The sequence below is a fragment of the Ailuropoda melanoleuca genome, chromosome 9 (assembly GCF_002007445.2).
Source record: "Ailuropoda melanoleuca isolate Jingjing chromosome 9, ASM200744v2, whole genome shotgun sequence".
Lineage (NCBI taxonomy): Eukaryota > Metazoa > Chordata > Mammalia > Carnivora > Ursidae > Ailuropoda > Ailuropoda melanoleuca.
The window spans coordinates 59,142,941-59,157,470 of record NC_048226.1 but is presented as its reverse complement, the minus strand read 5'-3'; the positions used below and the strand labels follow the sequence as shown (position 1 = coordinate 59,157,470).

Below are 14,530 nucleotides of genomic sequence, written 5' to 3'. Positions count from 1 at the left end.
GTAGCCTTTTCAGAGTGGCTTTTCTCACTTAGTAACATGCATTTAAAGTTTCTCCATGTCTTCATAGCTTGGTAGCTCATTTCTTTTTAGTGCTGAGTAATATTGCATTGTTTGAATGTACTAAGGTTTATTTATCCGTTCACCTACTGAAGGATATCTTGGTTGCTTCTAAGTTATGGCAATTAAGAATAAAGCTGCTATTCACATTCATTGCAGGTTTTAGTATGGACAACTTTTCAGTTCTTATGGATACATACCAGGGAGTGCAGTTGCTGCATCATACAGGAGGAATGTGTTTTGTGAGAAAGTGCCATACTGTCTTCCGAAGTGGCTTTACCATTTTGCATTCTCACCAGCAGTGAATGAAGTTCCTGTCATTCCATGTTCTCACAAGCTTTTGGTGTTTGTGTTCTGGGTTTTGGCCATTCTAATACATGTGTAATAGTGTCTTGTTCTAATTTGCTTTTTCCTGATAACGTGATGTATTGAGCATCTTGAGCTTGTTATCTGTATATTTCTTTGGTGAGGTAGCTGTTAATATTTTGGCCCTTTTTAAAAAAAATTCTTAAATTCAATTTAGTTAACGTATATTGTATTATTAGTTTCAGGGATAGAATTTAGTGATTCATTTGTTGCATATAACACCCAGTGCTCATTACAAGTGCCCTCCTTAATGCCCTTTGCTCAGTTACCCCATCCCCCCACCTACCCCCTTCCCCTCCAGTAACCCTCAGTTTGTTTCTTATAGCAAAGAGACTCTTACAGTTTGCCTCCCTTTCTGTTTTTATCTCATTTTATATTTCTTCTCCTCCCGTATGTTCCATCTGTTTTGTTTCTTAAATTCCACATATGAATGAGATCATACGGTATTTGTCTTTCTCTGATTTACATCACTTAGCATAATACTCTGTAGTTTCATGCATGTCATTGCAAATGGCAAGATTTCATTCTTTTGGATGGCTGAGGAATACTCCATTGTGTGTGTGTGTGTGTGTGTGTGTGTGTGTGTGTATCACATCTTTATCCATTCATCTGTCTGGACATCTGGGCTCTTCATATTTTGGCTATTGTGGACATTGCTGCTATAAACATTGGGGTGCATGTGTCCCTTTGAATCACCATTTTTGTATCCTTTGGATAAATACCTAATAGTGCAATTGTGGGTTGTAGGGTAGTTTTATTTTTAACTTTTTGAGGAACCTCCGTACTGTTTTCCAGAGTGGCTGCACCAGTTTGCATTCCCACTAAGAGTGTAAGAGGGTTCCCCTTTTTCTGCGTCCTTGCAGACATCTGTTGTTTCTCGAGTTGTTAATTTTAGCCATTCTAACCAGTGTGAGATGGTATCGTTGTGCTTTTGATTTGTGTTTTCCTGGTGAGGAGTGATGTTGAGCATTTTTTCATGCATCTGTTAGCCATTTGTGTGTCTTCTTTGGAGAAATGTCTGTTCATGTCTTCTGCCCATTTCTTGATTGGATTTTTTGTTTTTTGGGGTGTTGAGTTTAATAAGTTCTTTATATATTTTGGATACTGGATCTCTGATAAGACATTTGCAAATATCTTCTTCCATTCCCTAGGTTGCCTTTTAGTGTTGTTGTTTCCTTTGCTGTGCAAAAAGCTTTTTATCCTGATGAAGTCTCAGTAGTTCATTTTTTGCTTTTGTTTCCCTTGCCTCTGGAGATGTGTCTAGCAAGAAGTTGCTACAGGATTTTGGCCCATTTTTTAATCAGGTTGTTTGTTTTCTTACTGTTGAATTTTGAGAGTTCTTTGTATATTTTGGGTAACGGTCCTTTATCAGATGTGTCTTTTGCAAATACTTTCTCCCACTTTCTGGTACGTCATCTCATTTTCTTGACATTGCCTTTCACAGAGCAGAAGTTTAAAATACTTTTTTTAGCAGTTTTAAATTTTAATGAAGTCTAGCTTATAATTACTTCATAGATCATGCCCGATGTTGTATCTAAAATGTCACTGCCATAATAAAGGTCACCTAGATTTTCTTCTGTGTTATTTGTACTATCTTCTAGGAGTATTATAGTTTAGCATTTTACTTTAGGTCTGTGATGCATTTTGAGTTAATTTTTGTGAACACTGTGAGGTCTGTGTCTAGATTGATTTTTTTGCATGTGAATGTCCAGTATCCAGTATCATCATCATTTGTTGAAAACACTGTCTGAGCTCCGTTGTACTGCCTTTGTTCCTTTGTTCAAGATTAGTTGACTCTATTTATATTAGTCTGTTTCTGCGCACTCTATTCTCTTTTGTCTGTTTTTTTTCCCCCCATAATACCAGACTTTCTTGATTACTGTAGCTTTATAGTAAATCTTGAATTTGGGTCATATTAGTACTCCAACTTTGTTCTTCCTTAATATTATGTTGGCTGTTCTAGGTCTTTTGCATCTCATATAAACTTTAGAATCAGTTTGTCAGTATCCACAAAATAACTTGCTGGGGGTTTAATTGGGATATTACATTTAGTCTATAGATCAAGTTGGGAAGAACTGACATCTTGACAGTGTTGAGTTTTCTTATCCATGAGCATTAGTAATTAGTAATTTTTACTTGAAGGTAGAGAGTTAAACTGAAAGACTGATCACTATTGCCGTAGCAAAAGATTTGATCATACAGAAAGTTGAAACTGGACTGATGTGAGGCTTAAGAATTTTCTGTTGATTTTATGTATTTTATTCTTTTCCCTCACCTTCATGGATGATTAAGATGTTCTTGTAGCACTATGTTAAAGAGCTTAAAGATTGTGTTTTTGATGGGGGGAGAAAGGAAGAGAGAGAATCCAAGCAGGCTCCACACCCAACACAGAGTCTGATGCTTCCACAACCCCAAGATCCTGACTTTTGAGCTGAAATCAAGAGTCAGATGCTTAATGAGCTGAGGCACCCAGGTGCCCCAAAAGATTGTGTTTTCTAGTCTCACTTTGGAAATTTTATTTAAATTGACAAATATTTTAAGTTTTAAAATTTCCTGAGTTTCTCCAAAGGGATATCTAATAAAGCACTTAAAATAGTAGTTCATAGAGTTGGGTGTGAACATTGTTAACACACATTGGTTCTCAGGAAGCACAAGTTGCGAATAGAATTTGATCTTGATGGACAGTGTCTCTTTCAACCTTTTATACTTCACATAACTTGTTCGAGTCATGTATAGTAAATCATATTTTAGGATTGTCTACCCTTGGATCATATTTTTTCAGAAAATAAGGAACAGTTATGCTGTTCTATATGGTATCTGTCACCATTTTGTCCCAGATAAAACTCTTTTAAAAAAAAATGATGAATTAATGATGTTAAGGAAATTAAACCTTCCTAGTGTCTAAATAGCCACTCTATTTATAAATTTCACAGTATACATATAGAACGATATATAATTAAAATATACAATAAAATTTTTTTTACAGCTTTTACCCACCTATTGATGAACCAGCTATTGGAAATAAAAACATTGATCTGTCAGGACGACAGGAAAGAAAGCAAATCTTCAAAGGGAAAACGTTTGTATTTCTAAATGCCAAACAGGTAATCTTACGAGCTAAATTTTCCTAAAGAAAACATAAACTAGGGTAAATATTACTGTTATCAACAGTTGTTACTTTTTATTATTTTTTTTTGAGATTTTTGTATAGAAGTGTGAAGTGAAATTGTCTAGGCACCAGAACTTGCCTGGTGTTCATGTATATGAGATATTTTTTTGATATATGTTAATTGGCCAATTAATTAAGTTTATATGAATATTTAAGTGAGGAGGTGGGGACAGAAAACTGATTTAAGTCCTTACTTGGTCAGTTAGTAAACAGCTGTTGAATGTCTTTTGTGTGCCGAAATGGGGATTCAAAGAGTTTATGTTGTAGGTGGAAAATTCAAGCAAGCCCACAGTTAGAGCACTGTGAATTAAGTATGACAAGGAAGTGCAAAGAATATAACAATTCCAGGGCTGCAAAGATACCTGGTGAACTGGGGATTTTCTGAGTGGAAGCTCGGATTATCTTCTCAAAAAGTAGGACCAACTCTATTTCAAATCTACTTTTATTTTACTTCCTTACTATAAATGAATGGATAAAGAAGATGTAGTATATATACAATGGAATATTACTCAGCCATAAAGAATAATGAAATCTTGCCATTTGCAGTGACATGGATGGAGCTAGAGTATAACGCTAAGCTAAATAAGTCAGAGAAAGACAAATAACATATGATTTCATTCATGTGTGGAATTTAAGAAACAAAACAAATGAGCAAATAGAAGAAAAAGAGGCAAGTCAAGGAACAGATTCTTAACTGTAAAGAACAAACTGAAGGTTACCAGAGGGGAGGAGGTGGGGGGATGGGTGAAATAGGTGATGGGGACTAAGGGGTGTACTTGTGATGATCACTGGGTGATACGGAAGTGTCGAATCACTATATTGTACACCTGAAACTAATATAACACTGTTAACTGTACTGGAATTAAAATAAATTTGAAAGAACATATTCAAGGAGCTGAATGCGGCTATTTCATTATGTTTTTTCTATTTTTATTTTTAGCATAAAAAGTTAAGTTCGGCAATTGTTTTTGGAGGAGGAGATGCTAGGTTGATAACAGAAGAAAATGAAGAAGATGACAGTTTCTTTTCAGCTCCTGGAATTTGTGTTGTTGATGTAGGAATAACAAATTCACAGACTCTAATTCCTGACTCTCAGAAAAAATGGATTCACTCAATTATGGATAAGCTCCAAAGGTACAGAATTATCTTTATTAGTAAAAAAAATAAATAAGAAAGGAAGGCAATTTTATCTGTAACTTTTTTATTATACCAAATTAACAATGTAAAAGGATATATAAGAATTACATTTTATTGTGTAAACATTGCTACTGAGATCATTTTTGTACGTTTCCTGGTGGTACTTCTGCAAGATTTTCTTTGGAGAAAATCTATCTTAGGTTTAGAACTGCTGGGTCATAATTATGTGAATACTCAACCTCTGGAGGTAGTATCAAACTGTTTTCCACTTTATACTCCCACCCACAGTATGTAAGAGATAAGTAGATGCACATTGTTTTCAGCACTTGGTGTTGTTAGACTTCACTGTATTTGCTAATTGAATGGATATATAATCATATCCCGTGATTTTTGTTTCTATTTTTCTTATCACCAGTGATGCTTAACATTTCTTCCGTTATTTATTGGACATCTATTTTTCCCTGTTCTGAAATATCTGCTCATGTCTTTTACACAGTTTTCTAATTGTATTTTTTTATATGATTTCCCAGTTTTTGTGTGAGTGTTTTAGTTCTATGCAATTTTATCACTTGTCAGTACATATATTCACCTTAGTCAAGGTACAGAACAGTTACATCACCACAAGGATCCCTCCTGTTTTTCTTTTATAGCCACACCCACTTCCCTCCCTCCTTCCCCACCTCCCAATCCATGTCCCCAAATCCTGGAAAACCACTAATTTATTCTCCATTTCTAAAATTTTGTCTTTTAAAAAAGGGTTGTATAAATGAAATCATAGCATATACACTTTAGGACTGGTTTTCTCATTCAGCACAATTTCTTGAAGATCCCTCTAAGTTATGTGTATCAGTCGTTCATCTTTTTTCATTGCTGAGTAGTATTGTGTATATATATGTGTATACTACAGTTTTTTAGTCATTCTTCCATTTTTTGTTAAAAATAACACCTCTATAAACATGCATGTACAAGTTTCTTTGTCAATGTAAGTTTTCATTTCCTTGGGATAAATGCCCAAGAATGCAATTCCTGGATCATATGGTAATTATATATTTGTGTATTCTTTTTTATTTGTAGAAGTTATTTCTTTTTCTCGATACTAATCCTTCCTTCACTTGTATATATTTCAAAATCTTTTACCACTTCATAATTAATGTTTTACCGTGTGATACATGGAAGTCCTTAATTTTAATATACTAAAAATTAACAACCTCTTTCTTTCTTATTTGGTGCTTTTTGTATTTTAAGAAATCTTTTTTCTATTCATAGATCAAAAAGATATTCACCTATATTTTTTGCTAATTTGTTGCTAGTGTTTTGATACTTTGTTGTTGAAATTTGCTTTTAATCTATTTGGAATTGATTCTACTTTATATCAAAGTCCTATACACGCATAGGAATGTTTTTGGCTTTTCTCTCTTCCATTGGTCAATATGTCTTTGTACCAACACCACATTTAACACATTGTCTTAATTACTGTGACTTCAAGTAAGTCCTCATATCTGGTATTGCAAATGTTTCTGCTGTTCTTTAGAAGCATCCTGTCCATTCTTGGCTCTTTATTTTTCCATATACATTTCAGAATCATCTTTTCAAAAACCCTGTTGGGATTTTGATTAGGAATTCCATTGAACTCACATATCAATTTGGTGAGAATTAACAGTAAAGATCTTGAGTACCTTTTATTAGATTTATTCCTAGGTACTACATATTCTGTGGTAGATATATGTCTGGTAGGTAGAATATAAATAGATAATATTATCTCTGTAATTAATTTTCTAGTTGTTTATTGCTGGTGTATGTAAATTCAGTAGACCTTTAGATATTAATCTTATATCCTGCCACCTTGTTAGACTCCCCTTTTATTTCTAATGTATCTATAGCCTTTTTTAAATAAAATGATATCATATTATCTATAAATAATAATGTTTCCATCCTGTTTTTTTAATCCTTATACTTCTGATACTTCTCCTTTTTCTCTCTTTCTGTTTTGTACCTACTGGTACTTCCAGAGCAGTGTTGTACAGAGGTAGTATTAGTAGCCACATTTATCTCACTATTGACTTTAAAAGGATGTGTTTCCCCATTTAGGATGTTTCCCCATTTAGGATAATGTAATTATCTGTATAACATTATAATTATTTATATATTTAAAATGTTTTTATTTTATGGAGCCAGTCTTTCTAACTAATTTACATAATGTATAGTTTCAAAAAAGTAAGATAATAAAACACCAATATTGAATTGCCTGAATTCAGTAGTATATGTGATCACTTGATCATAATACTTTAAAAATACATTTTCATGTAGTACTATCATAATTGCACATATAGTAGAGTTCTGTTACATTAACCCAGGACATACAAAAAGCAAATGTTAAGCATTTGAAAAATACCTTTTAAACTACTACAACCACTTAAAACATCTTTGTAATAAATATTAAAACGAGTTTTGTAGTTCTTAAAGTCTGAGATATAGTTTTATATAGCACTGTTACTAAATTGTCTTTGTTTCATTCACATAGTAGAAAACAGAAGGTAGGTTCACTATAAGATTCCTTTAAGAAGATTCCTTAATACATGTAAATTTGGTAAAAATGATTTTATTTACTAAACTTAAAATTACAAAACATGTATAGATACAGCTTACGATATTTCTTTGTACTTTTCTCCCTCCTTCCCTTTCTCCCCTCTTCGGTCTCTCTTTTAAGTTTTATCTTTGGATCCTAGTAATAGATGTGCTTATAAAAATTGCTTCATCTGGTATTACTGTTTTCTTATTATTCTGAAAATTATAGAATTTCAGAAATGGAAGGCTCTATCTCCTTTACGCTAGGCCTTTTTTTTTTTTATAGATGAGATGGCTGAATTGCTAAAGGTGGTGGGCTTGCCCAGTAGAACATTGCCCCAGTTGTTTAGGCCAGTACTCCGTGTGTTTGAAGTTCTCTCCATACCATGAAATTGTTTTCTCTCTTTGGGGAAGGAATAAAAAAATTCCACTTGGCATCATGTTAATAGAAGTTGTTAGTTTTAATATATTGTCATGCTTAAAGTATTTTATTCTTATAGGCAGGGGCTTAGACCTATTCCTGAAGCAGAAATTGGATTGGCGGTCATTTTCATGACTACAGAGACTTACTGTGATCCTCAGGGCCAGCCCAATACAGGTAATTAAAGCATTATTTTATTGATTCTTTAACTTTATTCGTAACTTGGTGATACAGGCTGTGTGCACATTACTCTGTACTTGTTAGGGATGACCATTTCACCATCTTTTAAAACTCGTCTATTTACCATTTCATTTATTTATTTGCTAAATACTTGTGGCTGCCATGTAGTACAGGGCACTGTTTCTAAAGAAGTGGCAAATAAAGTAAAACTATGTTACTGTGAACTTTATGTGCTAAAGGTCAGGCTTCAAACAGTTAACAAGCAAACAGACATATCTGATAAGTTCAGTTAAATCCAAGCACCAAAATAAAGCTAAAACAAGACCTGAAATTCTCCCTGTGGAGCTTCTGCTAAAGAGGTCTTCTTCCCGTTCTCACAGCCACTGCCAGAGTTCTGAGCCCTCAACAGTTTAGCCTTTCTCCTCCCATCCTCATTGTTTTAAAAAATACATCTCCCTACATTTTATATGTGCCATATTATTTAGAGTTTCCACACTCCTTGATCTTGCTCATCATGGTCCCTGTTCTAGAATGCCAACAGTGGTCTTCAAAATTTAACTCACTTGGCAGATGCTCACCTCCTTCGTGAAGTTTTTCCAAGTTGTTTTCTCTCCCATAACTCTCCTCCAAGTCAGAATTGTTCTGTTTCTATACCCCAATAACTTTTTTTTTGCATTCTAGCTAGACTTTCTTCCTACTTTGAAATATAACCAGTTGTTTCCATGCCTTTTCAGCCACTAAATTGGTTATAAGCTCTAATTAATTTTGGATTCCCCGACAGCACCAAGCATAGTACTTGTTTGTACTAGGTATGACTATTTGCTTAATTGAACTAAATTATTGGCACACAGGATTATCTTTGCCAGTGTGGAGCAACAAAGTTTTATCATCCACTGTTGGAAATGTGTTCATGGCCAAAAGGGCCTTAGAGATCATCTAATCTGTCTTTCTATTAAAAGGTAAGCGAGCTCGTAAGGCTGAGAACAGTTAAGATTCCATAAATAATTCATGGCCAAGCCAATCCTAAAATTTGGGTTTTCTGAACACTTAGACCAGTACCTTTTCTGTTGTTTCACTTTCATATAGAAACAGAGTCATAAGGAATAAAAATCATTTTAATTAGTAGTATTACTTCTTGCACATACTCATAGGTGGGTCTGTGTAGACTCCAGGTCCTAGACATCTGACATACAAGCAATTTTAGAATATAACCCGTTGGGAGGGAATGGAATAAATGCATGTGTCTTTCCCTCCTGTTCTCCTCTCCTTATTTTCTTCTGTCCATGTTTGTTTTTTTTCTGAATGAATTCAGCAAGCATTTATTGAACATCTGTTATATACCTGTAATTATTCTAAATACTTGGAATAAAGAGGTGAGCAAATCAAAGCCCTGCCCCTGTAGTGTTTTTAGCAAGGGGAATATTGTAAATCTTTTGTTCACAAACATCCCTTATTCTGTGTCATTAGATTCAACTTACAGTTTCTTTTAGTGATAATATAAACATTTATAATTACTATTTTTTACAAACCTCTATGCAAGCTGAAATGAATTCTAGGGATATATGTGTTTAAGGAAATGACAGTGAACTTCTAAGGGGGTCATACATGGAAAGTGGCAGAATTTGGAATCAGTAATAAACATTTACTAAGCACATCCTATGTCATGAGGACCTAACAAGTGATGATTTAGCTTAGATGTGAACTTTTTAAAAATTTTCAGTTAATGACTTAATTCCATTAACTTATTTTTGTATCTGTCATGTCCCAAACGCTGCTCAGGGACTGGAGATTTAGAAATGAACAAGAACCAGTTCCTGTTCTCAAGGAGATTTCAAGTCTAATAAGGGAAAGTAACAAGCAAGTGTAGTACAAAGTGATGATGACAATAACAGCTAATACTTGCATTGTACTTATTGTGTTCCAAGCATTTTTCTAAGTGCTATCCATGTATCAGTTCCTTTGTCCTCAAAACAAAATGGTCCTGATTTAATGGATGAGGAAACTAAGGCATAGAGAGGTTAGATAACTTAAGGTATATAGCTAATGACTGGTGTGTTAAAAGTTAGCATAGTGATGTAAAGGGTGGTATGAAAGCAGAAATGAAGGATACCTAACTCAATGTGGGGTGGGAGGTTCACGCAAAGTATGCCAGAGAGTGACACTTGAATTAAGTTGTTATTCTAGTAAATTAGAAGATAAAGTAATCATTATGGTTTTCTGGAGTGGCCACAAAATTTATGCCTTAAACTATTTATGTCTTCTTTTCAAATAGTATTCCTTCAGAAAGTGAAACTCACATTAATTTTGATTTGTGTCAGCAGTAGAGTTGATACTCTTTCTGTGGGGAAGAAATGCAATTTTTTGGTCTCCTGACTTAAACCATAATTTGAATTATAACTTAAGTTGATTTTATTTTTATTTAAGTTGTAATACTTCACAAAGGATATGATGTAGCTTTAAAATGATTTGATTTAGATGAGCCCATTACAGGTGCCAAGAGGCTGCTTTTAGGCTGTTTCATTAAATATTTGTTGGTTCCACTGAGTGAAGATAACTGTGTTCTATGTTGCCTACTTAATTCCCTCAGCATGGCACAGTCTAGCCGTTTTAAGTGACAAAATGTCCATCTTGTGTCTAGCAGTTATGATTCTTCCTTTCACTTGTGTGATTTACAGCACTGAAGATGACTCCAGGGCCAAGCCTTTCCCAAGGCTTGTCAGTCAGTGAAAAGCTAATGCCAAGTGCCCCAGTGAATACCACGACATATGTAGCTGACACGGAATCAGAGCAAGCAGATACATGGTAAAGCTTCATTGTTAACAAACTTGTTATTTTAGCAATAAATTAATAGTATATTCAAGAAGTAAAGTCAGTGTCTTTATCAAATCAGCTCTTAGGAGATAAAGCATGGGAGAATGGGATGCCAGGGAAAATAATATATTAGATCAGGGATTAGTAAACTTTCTATAAAAGACCAGAGAGTCAATACTTTTGGCTTTGTGAGTCATTGATCTGTGTCACAGTTACTCAACTTTGCCATTGTAGAATGAAAGCAGCCATAATGTGCTGTAATGAATGTAAATGAATGTGTGTGGCTGTGTTCCAATAAAACTTAATTTATGAAAATAAGTGGCAAGCCAGACTTGACCTGTAAGCCAGTTTGCTAACCCCTGTCTTATGGCAAAGTTTTTTGTTGTTCCTTACAAATGTGCATGGAAGACTGTAAAGAATTACACTACTTTATTTGTGACTGTTGAAACAAATTTGAAATAAATTTGTACTATGATTTTGCCTTTATCTGAATATTACTTTAACTTTGGAGCAATACTTTCTATGTGTCTACCTGGCTATCCTAATAATTAATATTTGTTCATAAAGATAGTTTTCTATTTGAAGAGGTTTTTTGTTCTTTGGGGAGTTTTTTTTAAGCAAGCATAGGTCACTTGTATTCTGTGGTATTTTTCATTTAAGAGAGTGTATTATATTTTAAATAATACATAATGAACTACTCATACTGAAAAATACTTGTGATATCACTATATTATTTAAATTTTTAATACATCTTTTTTTATATTGAGTCCAGATGTAAGTTTTTAAAGAGAAACTATTGTTTTGAAAGTCACGTGTATGACCACTTCACTTGTTTTTTGTGAAATAAAAATATTAAAGGCAGTTTATGTAACCATACATTGTGGAACTATGTGTGTATATGTGTGTGTGTTTCAAATATTTTTCTGGTAGTATAGAGTTATAGTCTATTCTAGGGACTGCCATCTGGCTTAAATGTAACCATATCAATTCATCTATATTCCTGCCATCTGGCTGGAATATAACCATATCAATTCATCTGAATCTAAATTCACCTCATTTAGATCTAAATGGGATCTAAATATCTCATTATGTATGATGCTGGAATTATAGGAGATTGTTCTTTTTCTGATTTTCCTTTTTTTATTAATTTTTTGCGTGAAAATAATTATAAAATTTTAAACAAAGCAAAAATTAATCAAGATTATCACCTAGTTTAATTCATAATAGAATACTAGGTTGATACTCAGTGTGTGTGTGACAGTTTTTTATCGTAGAGTATGCCAGACGTTGTGTGCTATAGGGAATGAAGAAGAGAATGTTATCATTTGTCTTTAGGGAGCTTTGATCAAAAAGGAGCAACTTTTTTGGGGATAGTGAGATATATTCCCTTAATTATTGTCTAAAGATAATTATGTTCTAAAGCTGTACTATTAGAGGACTTTTTTTCTAGATAAAAATTGCTATAAATTTTATTGTTTACATTGCATTCTTTTCTTTTGTTACAGTATGGATTTGAGTGAAAGACCTAAAGAAATCAAAATCTCCAGAGTGGAACAAAAATTCAGAATGCCCTCGCAAGGAATATCCACTGTGAGGGAACCCCCCAAAATAATCTCTAATGATAACAGTGCAGTATCAAATACTCTGGAAAGGCTGAAAATCCCAACCTACCAGCTTTCACCAACTAAATTCTCAGGTGTAAATAAAAGTGGAGATCAGCCTTCTCAGCAGCTGCAGACCAACTCCATCAAAAACTACTTTCAGCCTTCTACCAAGAAAAGGTATGTTTGTAAATAATACTTCTCTGTGTCTCTGAAAAATATTAAGAGAATGGCATCTAGCCTGTTTCACTGGACTATGCTTCTGTAGAAAACTGACCCTTTGACCTCATTCCCTCTCAGAAATGTCCCATGTCTCCTTCTTCACTAAGGTCTTTTAATAGATAGATTCTCCCTCACCCCTTTTTTCTTGTGTACCTTAAGCTTATCTGTTGTTTCACTTTGCTGTACTCCTTTTGAAGAAGAGCTTCCCACACCTCAGTTCTTTGAACTTCTCTCACTTCCTCTAGGACCATGCTCCCTCAATTATTCTGTCATTTTCTAGCATTTTTTTTTTAAAGATTTTATTTATTTATTTGACAGAGAGCAAGACAGCCAGCGAGAGAGGGAACATAAGCAGGGGGAGTGGGAGAGGAAGAAGCAGGCTTCCAGCAAAGCATGGAGCCCGATGCAGGGCTCGATCCCAGGATTCTGGGATCATGCCCTGAGCCAAAGGCAGATACTTAACAACTGAGCCACCCAGGCGCTACATTTTCTAGCACTTTTAATTATTCTAGGTCCTTCTCTATTCAAAAGCTCTATCTCATTTTTATTTTTTAAAACTTTCCCTTGACTTGGTTCTTTCCTCTAGCTATTGCCTCTTGTTTTTCACAGTCATTATTAAACTTCTTCGAAAAGGAGGTTATTGTTATTGCTCCCATTTCTGTATGAAATGTTTCTTAACCAGCAGTATTGCATCTTGATGTGATGTCCTTGAAAGTAACCACTGACACAGTTGCCAACTCTGGTGGCCTTTTGGTGCTATTCAACTCTTGAACATTTCTTCTGTGTATAGTGTCTTGGTTCTTGTAGTAGTTGGCCTCTCCTGGTTGTTTTGTCTGTCTGACTTTCCCGTTTGCCCCCTTTGGGGACTTCTTTCCCTTTTTCTACCACTACTTTTTATATGCCGTATACTGTACCTTCAGAGTTTTATAACTTTATTATAGATGATCAATATATGTGGCCTTAACTTACCCTTAAGCTTCACTTCTACTTTTCTACAGGAATTTTCTGCTGTTTTCCCAAATAATAGGCATAAACTTTTTCCCCTCTGTCATCGAATACATATTTTTTTTATTAGGAGTTCATTTTGTCAAAATCTTTGACTCTTTCTCTTTTGCCTCCCCAAAACAGTAGTATGATTCTTATTTTCATTGTTTTATAAATTCCTCCCTTTTCATCTGTTTGTATTGCCCGCCCTCTGACTCAAACTCTGACCACCTGAATTATTAGAAAAACCTCTTGATCAGTCTGTCTAGTACCCTGATAGTAGGTTAGTATTACTAAAATATCACCTTGACTATTCCAATTTACCATGAATTCAATAAACTTCTGGGAAGCAGAGATCCACATTTTTTTTTTTTTAAGATTTTATTTATTTATTTGACAGAGATAGAGACAGCCAGGGAGAGAGGGAACACAAGCAGGGGGAGTGGGAGAGGAAGAAGCAGGCTTATAGAGGAAGAGCCTGATGTGGGGCTCGATCCCATAACACCAGGATCACGCCCTGAGCCGAAGGCAGACGCTTAACCGCTGTGCCACCCAGGCGCCCCAGAGATCCACATTTTTATGTTCTCTATGAACCTTAGTACAATCTAAATGAATAAAGTACTTATTCAGTACTTAATGAATGAAACGGTATTGTACAGAAAACTCTTAGTCATATATTCACGTATTATTTGCAGTATATAGTCTGTGCTGTATTCCAGATTTAGCCACTCTGACTTATTATCTTGAATCTAGCTCTTAACCCATCAGATTTTATTCCCAAGGTAATTTTTCCCTGCCTACAAGTTCCCTACGTTGTAAAGTAAGCTATTGTTTTCCTGGCAACAAGTGCTTTGTATTTTTATATCTTTCTACCTTTTCCTCTGCATTGATTTATCAGCTACTGCTGCCTTAGCAGAGAAGATAGACCTCTCCCTATTGTTTTAGCCATTGGTTTGATAGTCCTATGAAAACATTAGTGTCCATATGAATTATGCCTTTTTTCTGGTGTCCCATTTT

At 34.5% G+C, this 14,530-nt stretch overlaps 1 protein-coding gene across 8 annotated transcripts in view; it reads left to right on the top strand.

Annotated features, from left to right (window-relative positions):
* Positions 1-14,530, top strand: part of NBN (nibrin) — a 47,784-nt gene that overhangs the window by 12,885 nt on the left and 20,369 nt on the right. For all 8 annotated transcript variants that reach the window (XM_019803861.2, XM_002923297.4, XM_011229970.3 and 5 more), the window contains 5 exons: positions 3,410-3,527; positions 4,533-4,726; positions 7,795-7,892; positions 10,571-10,697; positions 12,212-12,487. In XM_019803861.2, coding sequence (XP_019659420.1) covers positions 3,410-3,527; positions 4,533-4,726; positions 7,795-7,892; positions 10,571-10,697; positions 12,212-12,487 — 813 coding nt within the window. The remainder of the gene's footprint in view (positions 1-3,409; positions 3,528-4,532; positions 4,727-7,794; positions 7,893-10,570; positions 10,698-12,211; positions 12,488-14,530) is intronic.